This window comes from Corvus moneduloides, chromosome 3 (assembly GCF_009650955.1).
Source record: "Corvus moneduloides isolate bCorMon1 chromosome 3, bCorMon1.pri, whole genome shotgun sequence".
Taxonomy (NCBI): Eukaryota; Metazoa; Chordata; class Aves; order Passeriformes; family Corvidae; genus Corvus; species Corvus moneduloides.
In genome coordinates this window covers 20,174,583-20,197,527 of record NC_045478.1, presented here as the reverse complement: position 1 = coordinate 20,197,527, position 22,945 = coordinate 20,174,583, and the positions used below count along the sequence as shown (strand labels likewise).

Here is a 22,945-nt window from a genome sequence, read left to right as displayed (position 1 = left end):
GCTTTAAAACAAACAAACAAAAAAATCAAGCAAAACAACCCTGCACTCTGTGCTTTAAACTGTAACAATACAGATTTTTATTATTATCTGTGTTTCATTGAAAGTGTACAATGCCTTTCATTTATGAATACTTGTAAAAAGAATGTTTATGAGAAATTAGTAGCCCCTTTGTAATTTGCAATTATTATTGATCTGTGTGTATTCATTTTGCAGACATCAATGAATGTGAAAATGAAATTAATCCACCATGCCCTCCTTCTGCTATATGCATTAACACTAAGGGCAGCTACAAATGCCTCCACACTGATCCCTACAAGATGGCAGAAAATGGAAGAATGTGTATTGGTAATGGTTGTGAACATACTGCCCATTAAAACTTTCTCTGATCCATTTTACAATGCTGTAAAAGTTCATCAAATTGGGTTTTATTGAAGAGTTGTTAACATATGTGGAAAACCTCTACACAACCGTGGGCATAAAGACACTGACAGGTTCTGTAAATGAAGGTGTTGAATAAATAATACTGTTACAGAAATAAGCTTTTCATTTCCATTCCTCTTGTATATAAACCACTAAGTATTTCCTGACAGTGCATATGAAGAGGGAATCAAATCTGTCTCCGTTTCTCCTAGTTAGTATCTAAATTCAGCATCTAAATATCAACTAAGTCCCACCTGACACATCCCAAAACAAACAACCCTTTCAGAGCTAGCAGAAATTATGCATTTTCTTGCTTTTTTCAGCTTTTCAGCATGCATGGAAGCTGTATAGTAGAATTTTAGGGGGAGTATGAGTGCAGTTGCCCACTGAAGCTGAGCATTACCTGTTTTGGGGAAAGCTCCATGAAAACCTACAATCCAAACTCAAGTGAATGGATATTTGCTTAATCTAAGTGCTCAAGGGAAGCACATAATGCTTAAACCACTCAGATCTTGCATATAGAGTGCTGTATGCCACACAATCATAAGCACACTGAATCTCACTGATGGCACATTTCTTGTTTCCTTTTTCAGAAAATACCTTGGTTATGATGTGGGATCACACTGTCCCTTACTATAAATTGCTTTAAGAAAACACAAGATGATAATTCCCCAGCAAAAAAATACCTAATTGCAAACAAACAGATATCTTCAATGATATGAGGTATATCCAGTCAGTTTTCCAGCTCTGTTTCAAAGTCACATTGAGCATATCCCACACGTGAGACCTCATTCCTCAAATGACACCTTAAGTGAGGCCCTGTGACTTCATCAAAGGCCTAGGAATGAAGTACAGTGGGAGACTGCACTAACACAGCAGGTACACCAGTAGAAAAACCTCCCCAACAGGAGGTTGACAGAATGAACCTACCTCTCTCTTGCTGTAGTAAAAGCAAATGCAAATCCTCAGGGCCTACTTTTTATGGGATTAGACTAAAAAGTTATGGTGGTAGCCATTCAGATTTTCATCTGAATCAGAAAATAGAAAAAAATCCACCTTTTTTTTTAGATGTTTCTTAACTTTATTATTTACAGTTTATTCTTTTATCCATTCAAACGTGGTTACATTTATTTATTCCTCTAAATCCAGAAACAAATACCTGCTTTAAATTTTAAATTAAATTTAAAGATTTAAATAAATTAGTTTAATTTAAATTAATTTAGTTTAATTTAAAGATGTTAATTCACTGGTGTTGAGTGCAACAACGATTACATGAGGACACTGCACTGGCACATGGCTGCTGTTGTAGTGGGTATGTGCTGTGGACTTCCTGATCAGGAAGAAGTAGATGGGTCTTCAAACAACGGGAAGATGCTTTCTGTTCACAGACCCTGGCCCTCATGGGGAACTTTACACATTGTAAGGACAATACAGCAGGGCACATGCAATCTAGAAGATTTTTGGAGAGCATTGACAGCTTCCTGACAAAAGTTGATCAAGGAGACAACAATGAAAGGTGCTCTGTGGGACCTGGTGCTTAAAAGTGGAATCACAGAACGGTTGAGGTTGGAAGGAACTCTGGAGTTCATCTTGCCCAATTCTTCTGTTCAAGCGTATCGCCTAAAGCCAGTTGTTCAGGACAATGTCCAGGCAGCTTTTGAATTATCTCCAAGTGTGTAGGCTCCACAACCTCGCTGGGCAAACAATACCAGTGCTCACTTACCCTCCCAGTAATAAAGTGTTTCCAGAAGACACTCATTGTATACCAGTTTGTGCCCATTGCCTCTTGTGCTGTCACTGGGTACCACAGGAAAGAGCCCAGCTCCATCGTCTTAGCACCTTTCCTTCAGATATTGATACAAATTGATAAACTCCCCTCTGAATCTTCTCTTCTCAAAGGCTAAGCTGCCCCTGTGCTCTCTGCCTCTCCTCATAGGAGAGATACTCTAGACTCCAATTGTCTTTGTGTCCCTTCTCAGGACTCTTTCCATTATGTCCATATTTCTGTTGCACCAAGGAGCTCAGATGGCCCACAAAACTCCAGATGATGCCTCACCCAGAAAAGAGGGGAAGGATCACCTCTGTTGACCTACTGGCAATACTTTGCTTAATGCATCCTTGTAGTGGTTTGGTCCAAAATACTCATTACTGTTTATCTGCTGTGAGATAAGAATTAGGAGAAATGCAAAGCAGGCACCAATCTTGAAAGAATATAAAGAAGTTTATTAACAGACCTAAAAGAAGGAAAAAAAAAATCTACCACCTTCAGAACTCTCCTCCTCCCCCCACCTTCCTCCCTTCTCCCACTGACAATGTAAAAAGACAACCCTTAAGATGTTCAGTCTGTTTACCACTTCCATAATAACCTTGTTCAGTCCATTTAGAAAGAGAAGTCTCTTCTTGCTCATGCTATGAAAACATTATCACAACGAGACAGCCGCCCACTTCCAAATAACTTTGTTCAGTCCATTTAGGAAGAGGAGTCTCTCTGCCTGCATGTGAGTCCCTTCCCCCGACTTGCAGCTTTTCCCGCAACTGCTTTCGAGGATCCACTCTTGAAGTTTTTTGGGGTACAATTTTAAGGTTGAGCCATTCAGAAACAAAAACAGAGGCCCTTCTCCTTCCCTGGGAGCAAAGGGTCTTCATCATCTTCATCGTTAGGACTATCTCTGGGAGCATCTCTAGGGACTGAGGTTTTCTCCTTTCCCGTTTGGAGCAAAAGTCCTCATCTGGTTCATCTCTCCCTGTCCAAACTTCTCATGAAATTACAGCTGCGTCAGCATCTGCCTATCTCAGCGCAGGTGCTTTTGCTTACGAGTTGAACACTCCACCCCCCATATCTTCATGGAATTACAACAGGATACTCTGATATATCATAGCTTTACAACAGAATTTCAGCTTTAAGCATCTCCTCTCTCTCTTCCCTCAGGTTTTCAGCTCTTCACAGCAGTAAAAGGGTTAATCTCACCTTGGCCTTGCAGCTTTGCAGCTGGAATGTTGAATTTTTCTTATCGCAGTGGAGAGGGGGGAGAGCCGAGCCGCTCCGGCTGCCCACGGCAAGGCAGTGGGGTGGATTCCACAGCTGGAACAGGTCCATGGCTTCAGGATGGCCGTGGCCCGGCCCGGCCTGGCCCGAGCAGGACCTGGGCAGGGCCCTCTGGCCCCCACACGGGGCCCGCAGCCACCTGTCCCAGCGCCGGAAACGAGAGAGAGCTTGGGGGGGGTTTGTCTATTCTTAAATGTGGATCACAGAGGTGGTCACAACTTTAAGTGGCTTAAAGAATTGTCCATATTCAAACTGGCCAGCTGATAGGTTCTGTTAGGTCACAGAGGAAACTGTAAGCACCCCTCAGCAAGGACATCCCTTCCGGGACTATGCTTGCTAACCTATGACAATCCTAGGACACCATCACCTGCCTTTGCAGGAAGAGTGCATTGCTGACTCATGTTCAGCCTGGTATCCACCAGGCCCCACAGGTCCTTTTCTGCCAAGCCGCTTTCCAGGAAGTCATTCGCTTGTGTGGACTGGTGCCTGGGGTTTTTCCTTCCCAGGTGCAGGAGTCTGCATTTCCCCTGATGAACTGTGAGGTGCCTGTCAGCCCATTTATCTCATCTGTACAGGCCCCTGGGCAATCTGCCCAAGCTGATCCTGCTTGAACAGGGAGATTTGACTAGGTGACCTCAAAAGGTCCCTTCCAACCTCAATGACTCTTTGATTCTGTTTTAGCAGTGTTTTATATAGTTTTAGCAGTGTTTTAGCAGTGTTTTATATAGTTTCTATGTAAACTGTGTGTAAACCTACATACTAGTGTACATCTCTCACTGTCATTTCTCCTACTTTTTGAATTGAGAAAAGAGTCAATTAGATACTTGATAGTGGATTGCTCACAAAAATATTTTTAGTATTAAGGGAAAGGAGAATGTTACAGGTAAGTGTATTCTAGTTTGTTTAATTTCCATATTAAAAAAAAATGAAAATTTTACATAAAACAAGCCTTTTGTGTTTTTACTTCAGATAATAAGTTTTTAACAAGGTCATTGAGTGGCTTCATTTGTTGCTCTATTGTTTTTGCATTTTTAAGGACATCATTCATAAGGCCTAGCTAACTTCATCATACAGTTAGAATGAGGTTTTGAGACCTTGTAAAAAAAGGCAGTGCAACACTTTTCTAAACCAACATATTGATAATAATAGATGAGCAGCTGAAATTGAGCAGTAATAAGAATTTGGGAATCTGCAGTATAGAGTGATTTAAAATTATGAGAGCACTTCACATTATTATGAGCATTTCAGTCTTCAAAACTAAAATGCTCTTTAAAATTTTGAAGAGTTCTAGTAATGCTAACTATTCAATACTGTAAATCTATGTAGCCTTCAATACTGCTTTTATTGATGTAATTCATCAGTAGCTTCAAGGCTTTCTTTTCTAAGTTTGGATAAGGGCTTTGACTCAGATGGAAACTTGTATAGGATAACTTTATTCAGGAATTGAATTTGTTGAATTGCCTCAAATAAAGGTTGCTCATCCCTTACCACTCTGGCCCATAGTTTGTGACATTTTTTGTAGTAAAGAAAACAAACCAGACAAACCCCAAAGAAAAACAACAACAAAAAAAACAACAAACAACAAAAACCCATAAAATTCCCTATTTTCCATCTGTGCATGCTCTCACCACATTAAAAAGATTGTCACAATTTAAATATCTTCACTGTTGACCCACAGTTATTTTACCTCTGCATGAAAAAATTTACTTTAAAGATTCCCCATAGTCTATTGTAACCTTTGGATAAATGTTCTTACCTTTTTGCATATTTTTACTGCCACGTCAAAGCAACATAAATCCTGAAAATGACACTTCCTTAAACTTTGATGGAATTATAATATTGGACCAACTTTCTTTGCTGTGCTGCAGAATGCAGAATGCTGGAAGGAGTGACTCATCACAGCAGGTGCTTTAGTCTGCAAAGTCAATTGGTACTCTCAGCACTGCACCCTGCGGGCTTGAGAAAACCAGATGGTTTGAGATGGCAAGAAACAAGACTTTTGAGACTTTTATCAAAACTATAGGAAAAATATGGCTCATTTTGAGAAAAAATTACAAAAGGAGCTTTATATTCTGTGCTAGTCAGGTGCTTAAAAAATTGATTTTTTTATATGCTCCATTTTGTATTTTCCAGTGGATGGATTCATGTCATTGTAAAGACTTAACTGAGAAACTGAGATAAATAGTGATCTATATTCAGGGGTAGGTAAAGAGAGTAGACTGAAGAAAAGAGTTCAGCACTTCAAATTAAACATGTACTAAACTGAAAACACAGTTTTATTCCACTAATGACTGGGATGTGTAAAAGCAAAACTAAGTATTGAATTAAAAGAGAATAGGAAATGGTTTTTAGCAGCATTGTTTAGCAGCTATGATATTCTTTTCTGACATATCTCCTTTAATTAGATAGTTTCAACAAAAAATATTAAAACTCTAATATGATTTCTGTGAGTGCTCATGGCAATCACTTTGTGCATTTCAGCATACATAAGAAAAGTTTTTTATATTTATAGTTAGTTAAAAGCATTCACAATTACAAAGCTAACTTACTGGCATAATAAATTTTTAAATTTGTACAACTTCTGGTGAAAAACTAAGAAGGAATTAACATTCTCATTTTACTATTATTCTTCATCCTGCCTCACAGCCTGCAAATGAAGTTGCTGTACCTCTCTTCAGAAGTCTATCAGTCATATGATTACACCCTTTGGATACTGGATTTCAAGAAAAAATGACAATCAGACCTCCCAGCCTGTAAGGTTATTTTTATTTTGGATGGTGCTACATGGCACTGGAAGCACACACATCTGCTGAGCTGATGGCCACCTGCCCACTCCCCAAACAGAAAACCAATTTTGCTAGCCTAGAGATGGCAGCTGAAGATGCATGGCATGCCCATCACTGCAGAGGCAAATCCCATCCCCCCAGGAAAGTTTTGTTGCTCTGACTGTGTGGCAGTTTGTACTTCATCATGTTTGCCTCAGAAAGACAGAACAGTAGAGTGAAAAAGGCAAAAGATGCTGTGGCACTTGATGCAGTAGAATAGATTTGCTGTGATGGGCCACATGCTGGAGCCCCAATCCTGGCATACAGCAAAGACAGCCAACCTCCAGGCAGGCCCTGTTAGCTCAGGATTAACTCAGAGGCAAACACTTCAAGAGAAACTAAATCCAAACCACAGGGCTTAACTCATGCTGAAAAGCCAGTGAGAAGGCAAAGGTTTGTGTACTGAGCATTTCCCCCAGTAGGTGTTTGCTCTCTGTTGCATGGTGCAGCCTAAGAGCTGTGATTTTAGACTCTGTGTCACTGTAGAGCGATGTCAACGTGCCTTCACAGCTCTTGGAAAGGGGTAGGCAGCCCTCCCTCCATCAGGATTATCAGGCTCTTCCCATTTTCCTTTTGGGTGTTTCATGCACCTACTTGCTTATCATACACAACCTACATGTTCTCTGTCTTTTTATCATAAAAATGTTGAGTGCTTATCCTTTTTTTCCACTCATGGTTTCTTGAGATTTCTATATTAATTGTAGTTAATTATTATTTTGCTGATTTGATTGCAGAATGAAATTTGACCACAAGAGAAAGGATGAGCATCATCTTTTGAGGAACATAGGAAATTTTAATATTGGATGAGTCCCACGAAGGTACCAAGAGAGACTTCAGCCAATGCTCAAAATGAACTGCAGTTTTCCCAGTTATTTTTTCCCAGTACTAATCTGTCATTCAGCTTGTCTGAGCAGTACACATTACAAGTGCTCAGTTTCACATCTTTGATAATTTTTGACATGACTGAAATAAGAGTCCTGTATTCCCTTTCCTTTTTGAGCTACTAAAATAAAGAATAATGGTTAGTACCCACTCTCTGTATAGCCAAATAACAGTAAACAAGCACAGGCTGAGGTTAGTGCCCCTCTAGATGAGCTATAAATCAAAGGTACTGATCCATTTGGGTCATTAAAATCCCATGATCCTTTGTGTGAATTGAGAGACTTAGAACTATGGATCAAAGTTTATTCCACAGTGCTTCAGGGATTTTTTGACATTTTTCACTAGGATGGCAAGTAACCAAGATGTCAGCTGGAAAGCATTTAAGAAACACTGATTTCTTTGACAAAGAAAAATACATCACCATTTGTAACTTTTTTTTTTTTTACCATTTTCCATTCTGTGAGAAATTTTTCAGGATTTTTCTCTATTCTATTATTAATTCTAGGAAAAATACAAAGCTCTCAGCTTCTCTAGGTCATTCTGCAGCTGGAACAGCTCAAGAAATACCCTTAGTTTTTTTAACTCTGCCATGTCAAAACTTGTACTAGGGACTCTGATCTGCCACTAATGGTCTCTGAATACCAAGTGGGTAGACTGTTGACCACCCCAAAACTTTGTGAGCTTTGCAGGTGGAGTTGGCGGCAAGATAGTCAGGTTGTTGCTGGCTACAAAGAGCATGTTGACTATATCCCTGAAAAACTGCTGATGTTTACTTCTAGCCTACAAAGTCAAATGTGACTCTTCATTTTAACTAAAATATAAGGAATATGCGACAATGACAGGTTTTACCAGAAGGAATTTAAATTATTGTTTTGTTTTGGAATTATGCTATTCATAATTGACACTGATCGTGCCATAATCAAACCTCTCCTGATGGGAGAGAGTTTTTAAAGTCCTTGCTAGGAGTTCCAGAGACAAACAGGGACTCAGCCTTTGCTGCTTCTTGATAGTTGTTTATTAAGTCTTATCAGAGAAAAAGAGTCACTAGTGTGATCCAGACATAGCACAAAGCAGGGAATGCAGGAGAAAGCCCAATTATCAAGATTACATGGCCTTTTTAAAGGTAAATCATCCAATGGTTACTAAAAACGTACATTATTTTTACTTTTCTACCAATTATTTAGTAACACAGCCAGGAGCTGCAGAATTCTTTGCCCAATCATCCCAAACTACTTTTACTGCAGAATACGGAGTAGTAGAAGAAGAAGAAGAAGAAGAAGAAGAAGAAGAAGAAGAAGAAGAAGAAGAAGAAGAAGAAGAAGGTTTGGAGAACAATGACAATCCTCCATTTTGATGTTTTTTGCTTTGATCTATTTACTACATTAACAAACCCAAAACCTCTAAATTTTTCACCCTGTGACAATCTTACATAATAGTCTATGACCTAATTTACACTAGTGTAATTTCTAGTTTTTCTCTAAGAGTAGGCAATTTTTTCCAAGGGTGGAGGTCAAAAACAGTGCTGTTCAGGAGGGTGAAACCTCTCAAAACAGGCAGAGAAATATTCTCTGCACTCTGCGTTCCTACAATAATCAGCACTGACTCATTTTGACTATTTCTGAATTAATTTTCCCATTATATTCCTCTGACATATTATTCAAATAAACTCATGGAACGATGTTATTTCACAAGGAACAATTCCTCACACTGTAGAACTCTGCCATTTTCTTCAATGGGACAGAAATTCTTCCTTTGGGCTGTTCCCAAATAAAGACCTAACACTTTCTCTGACCTCTTTCTGAGCTGGTGATATCTGGCTACTATCTGATGTATATTACACTTTCAAAATAAAGGGAACCTGCCTGTTTAGTTGAGATAAGTACCTTGAGAGTATTTACGTGAGCTTATTATAGAATGATCTTCTTGTGTTTTGTGGTATTTTTACACTTTTTCTTGGATTATTGCAAACTCTGGTGTCAATTCTCTTCATGCTAAACATAAACCCAAATAAATATATATACCTTCAGTGGAAGAAACCTGCTGGAGATGCTGGAGGTTCTCTGGGTTGGCAGGGCAGGGGAACTCAGACAGGGCATGTCCCACCTCCTGACCAGGAGCAGGGCAGCCAAGGACACCAGGGCAGCCCCAGCCCAGGCATTGGGCACCTTGCTGGGGGTTGGGGATAGAGAAGGCTGAACCAGGAGATGAGCCTCCAAGTGGAGTTCATGTTTCACATCAACAGAGGACGTGGTCTGCCATGGGCATTGCTGTGCAGCATCTGTAGCAGAGAGCAGGAGGGAACAAGCAGGAGGGGGCTCAGCTTGAAAGCAGATCCCAAGCTAAAGCAATTTCAAAATGCATTCAAATGCTATAGCCCTACTTTTTTTTTTTTTTTTTTTCTGGGAAAAATGTGGGGGTTTTTCTTACTTTATGCAATCTTCTTTATCTTTTCAGTCTGAGGTTTCTCCCTCTTAAAATAAAGACTGCTTGATATTTAACAGCTGAGACACCTCCTGTGAAAGCTGTTTCCAGCTGATGATAAATTGTGATGCATCTTAAATAGGTAGAAATTTTTGTTTAAGAGAGTGCTTTATTTAATTGACCTGTCACTACAAAAATCTCATAGACAAGACTGAAATTTATTTAACAAAATTAATAAGGCCTAATTTTATGTCTACAAGGTATTTCTTCTGCAGGCTCTGGAAACACTTTGAAGACTGCTAGGCCAATCTAAACTAGGAGTAGGACTCTTAATATATTTCTAAGTAATTACAGCAATCTTTCTTTACTAGAAAAGCTGTGAATGAGGTTTTTTTATTTTTAGAAAAGGAAGCAACACAAATTCTTCAGTTTTAATGGCAAAGAGGAATTAGATTTTCAGTACACTGGAAATTTAGGAGCAGCAATAAATTTAATACTTTGAAAAGTATTACTGAGACATAATTACGTTTTTAGTAAGAATATGTATGAGGAAGTGTCTTGTGGTGACTTTATGATGTTGTATCCCCTCTTGCTGCTCTATGCCCAGAAATTAATTTTGTGCCTTTCTGTGCCTTTAAACTGAGCCTGAGAGGGGGGAGAGGAAAAAACTGAGTGAACTTTTCAAAGCAGTTTGTTCAAGAACACAGACACGTACTCCTCTGCTTCTGCAGCAGCAAGAGGGGAGGAAGCACCCTGCTTGCTCTTCAGGCAGCTTTCAGCTCCTTTTCTCTGGAGGGAGACGGAAAGTTGAACTTTGTTTTCCTGGGACTTCGGGGTTTTATTTCCCTTCTTCTCTTCTGGACTGTTTCAACATCAAAACACATTGGGAGAATTTTCCACTAAGGCCCCGGAGGTGGGCCCACACCGACCCAGCTCCAAGGAGGAGGAGAGAGACCATACCTACAAAAGGACTCTGAAATCTTCCCAGGTTTCTCTCCACAGCAAGAGGTTTTATTATTCAGCATTATTATTCTTTTCCTGTGTGTTTTTTAAATAAACAGTTTTTACCTTTCACTTTCCTCCAAGGAAAATTTCTTTTTTCCCAAACCTGGTGGGGAGGGATGGTTGTAACCTGCCTTCTATCAGAGGATATTTTCCTCCAAATTTGTACAAACCGGCGCAGGAAGCTAGATGTTTTTTTAAATATGTGAAATATAATCCTTTCACGGTGTTCCAGTTTGCCTATGTACATAAGATTATTGAACACAGGGAAATCTGACTCTTTTCGCTGCATTTGACACCCAAACTGCTTTCCTGCCTCCAACAATATCAGATCTACCCTCATGTCACCACGACTGAACTAAATTCTTATATTCTTGCACTCATCCCCATTCTAGCATATTATTCATGATGATGCTATTCTGATATACGTGAGAAAAAGAACAAAAAAAAATTAGACATATCTGTATATATTTCAAAGAGTTTTCCGGTTTCTGCAGAAACTCAATTCTTTTACATAACACCTAAAACTTTGGTAATATTATTAAAAACAAGAAGAGTACTGTGACAGTAAGGTAATGCTAACTACAAGCCTGGATTTACTTCTCCTTTCCTGTCCTGAATCAATTGTCTTTATTTCACTTCTCTGCCCTCTTTCTCCTGAGTATGCTGTCTGCTGCATCCCTTCAAGTACAGTTCAACAGAGAAAAACCCCTTGTTTTAAAACTGACGTATTGCAAATCTCTAGGCACTTACAGGTAACTAATTTTTTTTAATAAAAATTGCTCTCCTAATTCGCCTTTCATACAAGACAGAAACTTACACAAAGTACTGGAATTTCCTGTGCTTATTCAAAAGTGAAGCTACATTTTCTCTTGATCATTTCTACAGAGAAACTTGGTTTATTTTCTTCAGACATAGGAGCCTAAGGGCTAGATCAAGTACAGCAAGCAAGCAGCTAAGTCTAGACAATCCTGAAACCTCAGCTCCTGGCTGAAGGAAAATGCATTTCTGCACCCAAGATCTAAACCTTAGATTCTGCCCCTGACTTGAGTTTTCCTGAACAAATAGCTGGGATCTGCCTTTTCCTTTGCAAATAGACCCTTATCCCATAACAGCGTACAGTCTGGAGAAAACATTTCACAGGGGCTCTACAGCTACATGCAACTCATCCCAGGAGATGGCACTAGTCAGGAGACCAGGCCTGATGCTGTTAGAGTTATGCCATGGTGTACTGGTATCCAGGGTTAGTAGTATAAGGAGGTCTTGATTTTGTATATGTTTTTATTTCTGGTTTTATTAATATATGAGATTAATTGCTTATGTAAAAATTTAAAAGTATCTTTTTATTGTTTTCCCATAAGCCTGCTATGCCTGATAGGCTTTGTTGCATTACACCCCCTTTGCAAAAAAAAAAAAAAGTTCTGATAAGTGACACTTTATCGAATTAAATCTTTTGGTGGCCCTGCATGGAGTGCAGATTGCATCTCCATTAGGTGAGAGAAAAAGATCTGTGTAAAAACACCTGCACTGACGTAATTTGCATGTTTGACCCCCTTCTATGGTCCCCGTGTATAATAGCCAACCTGCTTCAGGAGAATTGTATAGATGATGAATTAACATTTTGTTGTCTGCATTCTCTGATAATGTTGTGTTGCATCCCTGCCCTAAATTCACACAGCATGGAGAGAAACACCCCTGCCAAGATCTTTTCTGTACTTAATAATTATTCTATGACTGTGGGTGCACACATGTGAACAGGATTTACACTCACCTTTTTTTCTTTTTTGGTTTTTCTTTCTTTCTAAACTTGCCTTTTTCTTTTCAGTTTTTCTTTCTTTCCCCAAATTGCTACTGAGGAATCATTTTGATTTAAGAATCTTATCTTATCTTAAATGTCCATAATAAGTAAAGCAATGTTTACCATTTCTATGGGGGTTTTATTGCTTGCTTTACAATAAATTACTCTGAAAATAGGAATGACTGCGAAGGGTTAAAACTGATCTGTTTCCTTGTCTGTGCACATGTGGGTGTTTGCCTGTGTGTACACGTGCTCTTTGGCAAAATACTTGTCAATTAGTTGGAGGGAGATGAAAAACAGAGAAATTTGCAGGATTTTAGAAGAGTATTTTTAAAGCATCTTCTCTGCCCCACTTAACTGATATAAAAGAGTCGGAAACTCTTTTCAAGAGCTAAGGCTGAAACCTTAACTATCCAGACAGCCACCAGCACTGACATTCAGCTCTCAGAAGCTTCACAGTATTCCAGTTACTCTGTGTAACTTTTTCTTTTTCTTTTAATGTTTGAAAGCTGATTTAAAGAATATATTTCTTTTATTTCCAAATTTTGCTCTATCATTTCTTTAGGCTTTACTTGAAATGACCCAGAAGATATGTTTTGATTCATGCTGAATTGCTCATTTTATTGGCTGTGTGAGAAGTTCAGAGTTTTCCTTCTTTTGTTTTAAACAGGACATATTCTGTTAGCACATCAGGTCTGTTGAACATATTCAATGGATGGAGTTAATCTATTTAGTAAATAGAAGATTCAAAAAGTGCTGTGAAGATGAAAACATCTCAATCCACTCTATTGGCTGATCCAGCCAGTAAGGTCTAATGTCCCCAGAATCAAAGCACCATAGAAAACATTTCTGAAGTCCTACATCTGATCAAAGTTTTTCTTATAAGGAAGATATTTACTTGAATTCCAGCAATACTTTAACAGAAGTGTGGGCATATATACATAGCATGACCCAGTTTCCAAATCCAGGGTAAGGATTGTAGATTTTAGATAGGGGTGTAGAAAACAGATGCATTTGAAAGTTTGGAAGTGTTTATATAAAGTCCTCCAGATGCACTGGGACTTTCTTACATGGTTTTACCAATGATTTATTCATTCATGAGCAAATTACTGGGTTTTGGTTTTAATATACCTTTGAAAATAAGTGAAAAATTTGAATTGCTATCAGAGGCAACCTGTCACATGCTAATACAACAAAATTTAATCTCACCCAGGAACTTGACATCAAGTGAATTCTTCTTTCCTTCCACATGAGGTACCACAGAAAGGAAGATTACAAATAAGCCTTGGAGACTAGGGATATCAACAGAACACTGCATGCAAATTGGGGTGCAAAACTGCTTGCAGACTGTTCTCTGAGCTGAGTACTAAAATAAGCAGGGAGCTAGTGAAACTGTATGAGATTGGATGCATCTGGTGACATTGTGGGTTTTAGCACACACATGAAAGGGCAGATGACAGCTGTGCTCTGAATAACGTAAGGAACATGGACTTTGGGATGTAGAAAATGTTTTTTTAAAACCCAAGGTGAGGAAAGGTGAGTGGGTGCAAGTTGCAGAAAAAGCTATTGTTACAGTGGATGCTGAGCAAGGTGCACAAAAATTGTGAGTGGAGCTCATAGTTCATGGCATATATTGATGCTAACAGTGAAAGTTCCTTTTCAGAAAAAATAAAATCAAAAGGTAAAAGACAGAGAGAAAAAGCAAGGGAAAACTCTCAGTGGCCAGTGGGAAGTGATGGACGTCGCCAGGTAAGCAGCCACCCCAAGGCTCCTCTCGACTGCAGCAGGGTTTCCCCACAATACTCTCTTGCAGCTGAGATACAAGCTTCATGTTCAAACTCTTGTCGATGGTTCCTGACTATATGCGCTTACCTCTGACATGCTGACTGGGGCTGGTGCTGCATCCTCACTGCTACACTCAGTGAAAGTGTATTATTCGATCTTCAGTGTACCGCAAAGACCCAAAAGAGGTGAAAATAGGTCAATATTGAGTGTTTCCCCTGCCTGACATATCTGCTTCCTATGAGAACCCACCACAGCCACACTACCAACTCATTTGGTGCAAAGCCACGAGAATAGATCCGGGACAGGAAAATCCAGGCTCAAGGCCCTGGGAGATCCTGTCCAAGTGGCTGGGGAGATGGGCACCCCATGACTGCTGCGGGAAGATAGGCTGTACATCTGCAAACAGGAGGCTCTCAGTACAAGGGAAGCTATGTCATCCAAAGCATTGTGGAACACACTGCATGCACACAGCAAATTAGCACCGGGCATTCGCCATTGTAGCCTCTGATGAGGCTGTAGAGTAAGAAAATTCTCTTCTGAGCTGTGAGTCATAAAACAATTTTGTTAGCACAGCCATTTATCAGCCTCAGCTTTCTAAAATTAGATACTTGGGATCCAAATCAGCAAAACATTTTCTACATGTGCATGGATTTCAGGCAAAGCTTCAGATGCAAAATTTAAGTAGTCTTTTCCTTGTCTTTAGAACCATCATAAGCTTCCTACCATTAAAAACCTTAAAATGTCTTAGAAGACAATGGAAAAAGTCAGAAAAAAATTCATTAGTTGGGAACATTCAGTGTCCAGACACTTCTGAACTTCTTCTAACAAAGAGCTTGCATAGTTTCTTTCTTCTTACTTTAAACATTTTAGACTTTTAGTGTCCTTTATTGTGATTAATGTCATAAGACAGAGTATGGTTACTTTAAACATTTTAGACTTTTAGTGTCCTTTATCATGATTAATATCATAAGACAGAGTATGTTAAAATTTAATATGTGTGCTCTTCCAGTGCTTCCAGTGAAGTAAATGAAGAGCAGTATAGTATTTGCACTGGAAAATCCAAGATGTGCTCTTAGTTTCTTTGTAAACAAAGATAAATAGCTCTATTGTTATCTAGCTCCAGACTAATTTTAGTAAAAATAAAATAAAATAAAAATAAAACCCAACCAACCAAACACCCACACAAACTGACATACTGTCTCAAAATCAGACACTTTAATTTCATTTACATAAATGCTTTATTCTCAGCCACTAACATGTGCACTTGGAATATATCTTCCTTGCTCTCTATTCATCCCCACTGCCGCTTTTACATGCTAGCCATTTAGAATCTTTAGAGATTCTGGGGTCTGGTAATCTTTGTCCAAAAAACAAATTAGAAACCTATAAGCAATACAGATTCATATGCTAAGAAATGCAGATTAAATTAATTGCATTTGTACCAATGTATGGCAGTATATCACATTGTCATTTTTTGCTGGTATTTATATCCTCAATGATCTCTGCACATGACTCATGGTTAACACACTGTGTCTTGATTACAGCTTTTTATGCAGGTTTGAAGGTGACTTTTTAGCTTTCTCATCTGCACAGCTACATACAAAAATGTCTGTGAATTTTTTTTACATTTTTTATAAATTTGACTGTGTTTTCAGAAAAGTAAGCTCATTTTTATTGCTGTTGGTTGAGTTAAACACAATCCCATTGCATTCTAATAAAACTTGCACAGAATCACAAAATGGGTCAGGTTAGAATGGACCACAGTGGTAACAACAGGTAACAACCTCCCCTCTCAAGCAGGGCCATCCCAGAGCACACTGCACAGGATTGTGTCCAGATGGTTCTTGAATATCTCCAGTGAGGGAGACTCCACAGCCTCTCTGGGAAATCTGTTCCAGTGCTCAGTCACCCACACAGGAAAGAAGTTCTTCCTCATGTGCAGGTGGAATTTCCTGTGCATCAGTTTCTGCCTGTTGCCTCTTGTCCTATTGCTTGGCACCAGCAAGAAGAGCCTGGTCTATCCTCCTGGCACCCTCGCTTCAGATACTGACAGACATTGATCATATCCCCTCTCAGTCATCTCTTCTGGAGCCTGAAAGGCCCAGATTCCTCAGCCTTTCCTCATAAAAGAGATGTTCCAGTCCCTTAATCATCTTTGTAGCCTCTCATCAGACCTGCTCCAGATGCTCCATGTCTCTCTTGTGCTGAGGAGCCCCAAACTGGACACACCACTCCAGATGTGCCTCACCAGGGCTGAGTAGAAGGGCAGGATCACTCCCTGCAACCTGCTGGCAAAGCTTTTCCCAATGCACCCCAGGATACCTTTGGTCTTCTTGGCCTCAAGAACACACTGCTGGCTCATGGACAGCTTGTTGGCCACCAACAAGTATGTTGCCCCAGGTGCTTTTCCGTGGAGCTGCTCCCTGGAGCTGCTTCCCAGGAGATCAGCCCCCAGCCTGTACAGGTCCATGGGGTTATTCCTCCCCAGGGGAAGGACCCTGCACTTGCCTTTGTTGAATTTTACAGTTCTTCTCTGCTCATCTCTCCAACCCATTGAGGTCCTTCTGAAGGCCTGCACAGCCCTCTGGGATACCAGCCACTCCTCACAGATTTGTGTTCTCAGTGAACTTGCCTCTCAGGAAGCATCTGCACCTTCATCCGAGTGAGTGACAAATAAGTTTTGGTAAATTAAAAAAGCCTCAGTCCAGGACTGAACCTTGAGGGACACCATTAGTAACAGGCCTCCAACTAGACCCTTATCCATTGATTACACCCTCCAGTATCTGCTGTTCAGCCAGTTCTCAATTTACCTCAATGTCCACTTATCTGGTTCACACTTTCTGAGTTTACCTATGAGGATGTCATGAGAGATAGTGTTGAAAGTCTTGCTTTTTCTATTTTTGTTACTTCTCCTTTCTGAGCTTCTCTCAATATTTTCAAGAACCAGTAGAATATGTATTTTTCATAGCAAATACTCATTTGAAATAAGGCATGAGAAAAAAAAATATATTGTAAATGACTTTTTATTTAATAACCATAGGAGACAGACAATCTGTAAATTAATTTAAAAAACATCTATAGCTTTGTTTGTTGAATGCAGCAATTAGAAAGTAACCAAAACCAGAGCGAATGCAAAATACCTTTCCTAAGGCTTATGAATTGTTACAAACATGAAAGCATGCATAAATCAGGAAACGAACCCCATACTCTGATGTTACCTAGACCAGAGGTATAGCAAGGACTTAGTCACAAAGACTGACAAAATATTTGAGTTGCCTCACTGCCAATAGATATTGAAAATATGTATAAAGTAGTCACACTGAGGTTTTTCCAACTTCACTGTGCCTTCACAGTTCTTCTTTTCTTTCTGTCTTCAAATTCACACTGCGTTTTCAAAGGGATGGTTGAACAGTGCCCTGTTTCTGCATTGTAAGGCATACCAACAATGTACTGTGGTACAATGGATTTAGTTTAAGGAGTTATAAGATAACAGGGAACTTCTAATGAGCTCCATTTATCACTCAGAAGTGAAAAACTCACCCACACTACACAGGGAGAAAAAATATTAAACTCTTGCTACAATACTGAAAAAAAAGAAAACTCAATTGGTCTTGAACTCTTGCTTCTTGCAGTAAAAACTCACATTACGTGTTCTATAGGGTCTATAGATTAAATGTAGAATCATGAAGAAACACTCAGTTGAACTCCAAAAGTGTTGTTAGCTCTGCACAGCACAACATAGAGACAGTGTCTCACACCTCTGGATGTGTCATTGAGGAGCCAGCTTTGGGGTTCTTCCCCTCCAAAAGCTGCATAGGATGCTGTGGATATACCCATAGGCTTCTACAGATTAACGAGCTTGCCACAAGACTGACAAATTGACATGTACTTCACATGACCCCAGAAGGCACCAGTCAGCAGCAGGGCTGACATTGTTCATTATCAGCAACATGTATCACACAAACTACACATTCAGCAAATGTGCAGATGATGTCAAATTAGGAATGACACCAGATCAGGTGGTTTTATCTGTAGCAGGATAAACACCGTCAAACCTGTAAGAAGCTAACAAGCAGATGCAGCTTCAAGACTGCTGTAGACAAAACTGGTCAGTATAAAGAACCATTTTAACTTTGTACACAGGCTCCTGCACTAGCAAATGCATTAGGACTTGTCATTGATATTTCTCTAACAGTCATCCATGTGGGGTTTTGATTCATATCACTAAAAATTCTATATTGTCGGGGCTCTGAGCACCATTTCCAGCACCCAGTGTGATTTGCTCCAAGATTGCTCCAAGACTGACTTCCAAGATTAAGATATTATCATGAAAACCACAAACACATGAATCATTCTGAATTAGAGCTGAATTTAAAAGGTGTGCAGTGAGTATCTCCTAGGGCCACATATTGAGCACGAAAAGATAACACTGAAGACAATAAGCAAAGCTGTACTGGATTGTGTGGAAAAAAAGATACAAGCATATAGCTAAGCAAGTGAAGCATAAACACAAGGGACAAAAGTCACAGACAATCTTTAAAATGTTATCCCTACTTGAATTTGCAGTCTTAATAAATTGTTTTGTTGTTGTTCCTGCTGGTTTTATGTAGCAAATCTATTATTTTTCTTATTCTGGCCCAATTTCCTCTACCTTCCTGTTGCAGATCTTTAGGATAAGAGGATATAAAATTCTGCCAGAAGCAGGAAATTAGCTTCCATGAGTAAGACTATCCAGAACTATGAAGTTTTCTTAGAGATAGAAATAAGGGGAAGAGTTAGAAATCACTTCCACACTGCATTCCTGTCCTGGACTGAGTTGGTTCCACACAATTTTTTCTACCTCCCTCTCTCCTGCACTTGTATGTGAATCAGGAATGTCCCACAGTATTGATGCTGAAATCCATCTCAAGTTCACAACTACCTCCTGTCTCCACTTCCTCACCAGCCCTTCTAGCTTTGACAGTATCAACATTGCAGGGCATATATCCCTGGTATATTGATAAGCAAAACAGTAAATTTAAGGTTAAAAAAAATTTGCAGCCACTGGAAAGTCTGCTCTTGGTCTCAGTGAGACTGACATGTCCTCTTGAATAAGCAATAAATGCTGGCCTGTTGATTCTAATAATCCTTTTCATAATTAATCCATCATCGTTTTCTTAAACATACTTTAAGTAGTAACAGAATTTCCAGTTCACTGTATCTCATGGGCACTGCAAACAGGCAGTCTTACACTGATAGTGTAAAGGTGTTTTAATACTTGTTTATTAATCCATCATAGTTTATCATTGATATTTGCAAAGCATTACCTTGGTAGAAAATAAGTCTAGATTGCCATGAATCACATAAAACAGGTTTCTGCCATGAACCAACCTTGGCCTTCTCTGCAAATATTTAATCAGCAGAGACATACAGATTTAGGCTGGCCTGGATTATAGCCACATGTCACTGGATTAGGGCCCAGGGTTGGGAATCCAACTTTCTGGCCAAAGTCAGCTTGAGTGAGAAATCACTAGTTTGTGACTCCTGACAGACTAATTGCTATGTATGGGGCTCCATAATAATTTGTCTATATTGATTCTGACTATGCTGTGTGAATTGCTAATCTAATACCCTGGAAATCCCTGTATTGTGCTCTATTTAGCTGTGTAAATGTGCTTGCCACTTATTGCAGAGCTCTTACAGTGGTGGTTGCTCTGCATGGTTTCAGGCAACAGTATTGGGGAGCAAGAATAAAGAGGGGTTCTAGAGATGATACATCTGTGATCAGCCAGCTCTACCAAAATTTTCAGACAGCATTACAGATTAGTACTACAACTGCTTATCTCAGTTATGTGACTTGTTTTCACTGGGTAGCAGATCTTCAGTAGCAGTGTGAAGTTTTGTAACTTGTAAGAAACGTCTTTGTATGATTACCTTTCTAATAGTTTTTTGTATGCAATTGCTATTGATTTGGGCAACATCCTGGGGTAGCTTCTATGGAAGACATTTGTAAATATTTTCATAAATCATGATATTTGCTTAAGTAGCCAGGAAAAGCAATCACCAGCATCATTTTCTACCATTCTCCATGGTATAGAGACAACTTTTCCTTCATCAAGAAGAAATACTGAGGGAAGAAGGAAATACAGATAATTAAGACAGCAGCAAAGATGGTAATTTGGAGTGTGGTTGTGAAAGGGTCTGTGAGAACTGTGAAAGCTTTAGACATAAACCAAAAATAGAAGGAATGAGGAGGTTTTCAACTAATTCCAGAGATTTCAGACACATGCCATGTAAAGTCTGCCCTAACCAATGAGAGATAGTGATTTAGACTCCAGATGTTTTTGTGAATGAGCTTGATCATGTCACAGCAGTTGAAAATACTAAAGACAAAAAAGAGAGAGGGGAAGAAGGAGGAGTGCAGAAAGAAGAGGGTAGTATGATATAAAAAAAGTTTGCATTACACAAATTGTTTCAATATTGGAATAAAAAGCAGAAGTGGATTTTTTTTTAGATAAGTGAAAGGCACATGAAGTGGGAAAGAAAGAAAAGCAATTCACACAAGAAAAATTGCTAGCATTGTTGGAAATAAGTTGAGTCAGGGATGTTAAGCTATATGTCACTTCTGTTTAATTTTCAAAGCAAAACCTACCTGTCACTGTAATAATTTATTCAGCACTGTAGTATCACAAAGTCATAAAATCATTCAGGCTGGAAGGGAATTCACACTGACTGTACTTCCACCTTCTGCTCCAAACAGAGTCTACACCAAGGTTGGACTAGGTTTCTGAGGTCTTTGGCCAGGTGGGTCAGTAAAATCTGCAAGGAATGGGGTTATGGAATCTCACTCAGTAACTTGTTCCTGTTTTGCATACCGACTTGTTTTTCTGCTCACCATGGACTTCAGCAGAGAGTCTGGCCCCATGCTCTCTGTAACTACCATGCAGGTGTCGCAAGGCTGTTGTCAGGTTTCCCCAAAGCCATCTCTGCTCCAAGCAGCACGATCCCATCTCCCTCAGCCTCTTCTCTCAGGGCAAGTGCTCCCACACCCAAAGCATGTTTGCTCCCTTCAATGAACTCATTCCAGCTTATCCTGGAGTCTCTTCTGGACAGAGCAGACCAGAAGATGTTTAACAAGTGCTGAGTGAAGGAGAACAATTGCTTCCCCCTTAGCACAGCCCAGGATACTCTTGGCTTTTGCTGGTGCCAGGACTCACCGCTGGCTCGGGTTCAGCTCACTGCCCACAGACTTCATGAGAGTTTATTCTGCCTCCTCCTCCTCCTTCTCTTTGCTAATAAAGATATTATACAGAGGACAGTGTACTGAGGTGCTTCACCTGCTTCAGGCATTTAGGTGGAGCACAAAGCATTGACCACTACTGCATGGGCTCAACAACTGGACCAGTTTCTTACCCAGCTGGTAGTGTCCCAGTCTGGACAGAGATACATCTACTGTTAAATATGACAACGTTTAACAGGCCTCTCAGAGAAATGATGACAAGCTAGGAGCTCCTCATGCTGAGAAGAGTCTGGTAAATGCAATCACACAACTGAGTGTTGCAGGTGTTGAGGCAAATGTGAGCAAAGTAAATCTCTTCAGTGGTCCGGATGATTTCACAGGAGTTTTGGTTGCCTGCAGAAGGCCATAAATTGGCCTAAACCAAGGACCTTAATACTTCTAAGCACTTATTGGAAGCTGTCAGTCATTGCAGTCACTCCATGGGTCTTAGTCATAAAATGGCAACTGGCCAAATATGTCTGTTATTTTATAATTAGTTCCAGTATTTTTCATGTCAACACTGAAATGCAAATTAATGCAAATGTTACTGCAAGTTCTGTTACATTTTAAAACTAAATTAATATACCATGGATGGCATTGCATGTCTTGGGAGCCACTCTAACTGAACAAACAGGCTGTTAGGGAAAATGTTGCTGCATGTAGTCAAGATACTCTGCTGAGCTCTGCCCAAAAATGCACCTACATCTGACAAGTGGAGCTGAAAGACAGTCCCTGAAGCCAGCACAGACACTTCTTTCCTTCAAACCTTTGCCATTATAGCTGGAATTTCACTACATCACTCTAAATGAAAGAAGAGGGAAGTCTCTGTTCTTATATGCTCCATCTTAGACACCCTACTTCATAATTGCCTTCATTTGATATTATTAGAGCAACGTTTAAGGTTTCTGAATCAAAGCCTCTGTTACACTGCTAATTTGTAGCACTTATTGCAGGGTGAACATCCTGAAGACAGAAATGGTTTAACTATAGATCAGATGTACCTCTTCTGATAGGCACACTAGACACTGTAGGCTGGCTGGGAGCTCGGTATCGCTAATATGTTTCATTCCTCCTTTTTATAATTTAGATGTGTTTGTTCAAGTGGAAAAGCATTAAATACAGTAAAATGATCCCACTGGTTTTCTCTCAGCTTCAATCTTTGAAAACAAAATGAGGAAACCTTGTTTGGTTTTCCCTCTTTCTTTTGCATATGAAGTTAATATTCACCTAAATGAGAGCCTTGTCAAGTTGTTGAATTTATGACATCATTTTGAGTTAGTATTTTTATTGTTTTCCAAAAAAAAATTAAGGATCACAGCTTAGATATGTGGTACTTTATATCCGATGTAAATATGTATTTGAAAGAAAATTATTTCAACATGGCCTTGTCTGAAGGACTTTGACATGCAGCAAGTGAAATGATGCATTTTTGGTGAAAATTTAAACTCTGTCTGTGGAGAAAATATGTTTTAAAATCAAAATTTATATTGCGTTACTGAATTGAGGGA

The 22,945-nt window shown here is 39.5% G+C and overlaps 1 protein-coding gene across 1 annotated transcript in view; it reads left to right on the top strand.

Annotated features, from left to right (window-relative positions):
• The window catches only part of TPO (thyroid peroxidase), a 37,276-nt gene extending 36,753 nt beyond the window's left edge, over positions 1 to 523 (top strand). The window contains exon 13 of the mRNA XM_032101390.1: positions 214 to 523. Coding sequence (XP_031957281.1) covers positions 214 to 374 — 161 coding nt within the window. The 3' untranslated portion in view covers positions 375 to 523. The remainder of the gene's footprint in view (positions 1 to 213) is intronic.
• The last annotated feature ends 22,422 nt before the right edge of the window (positions 524 to 22,945 follow it).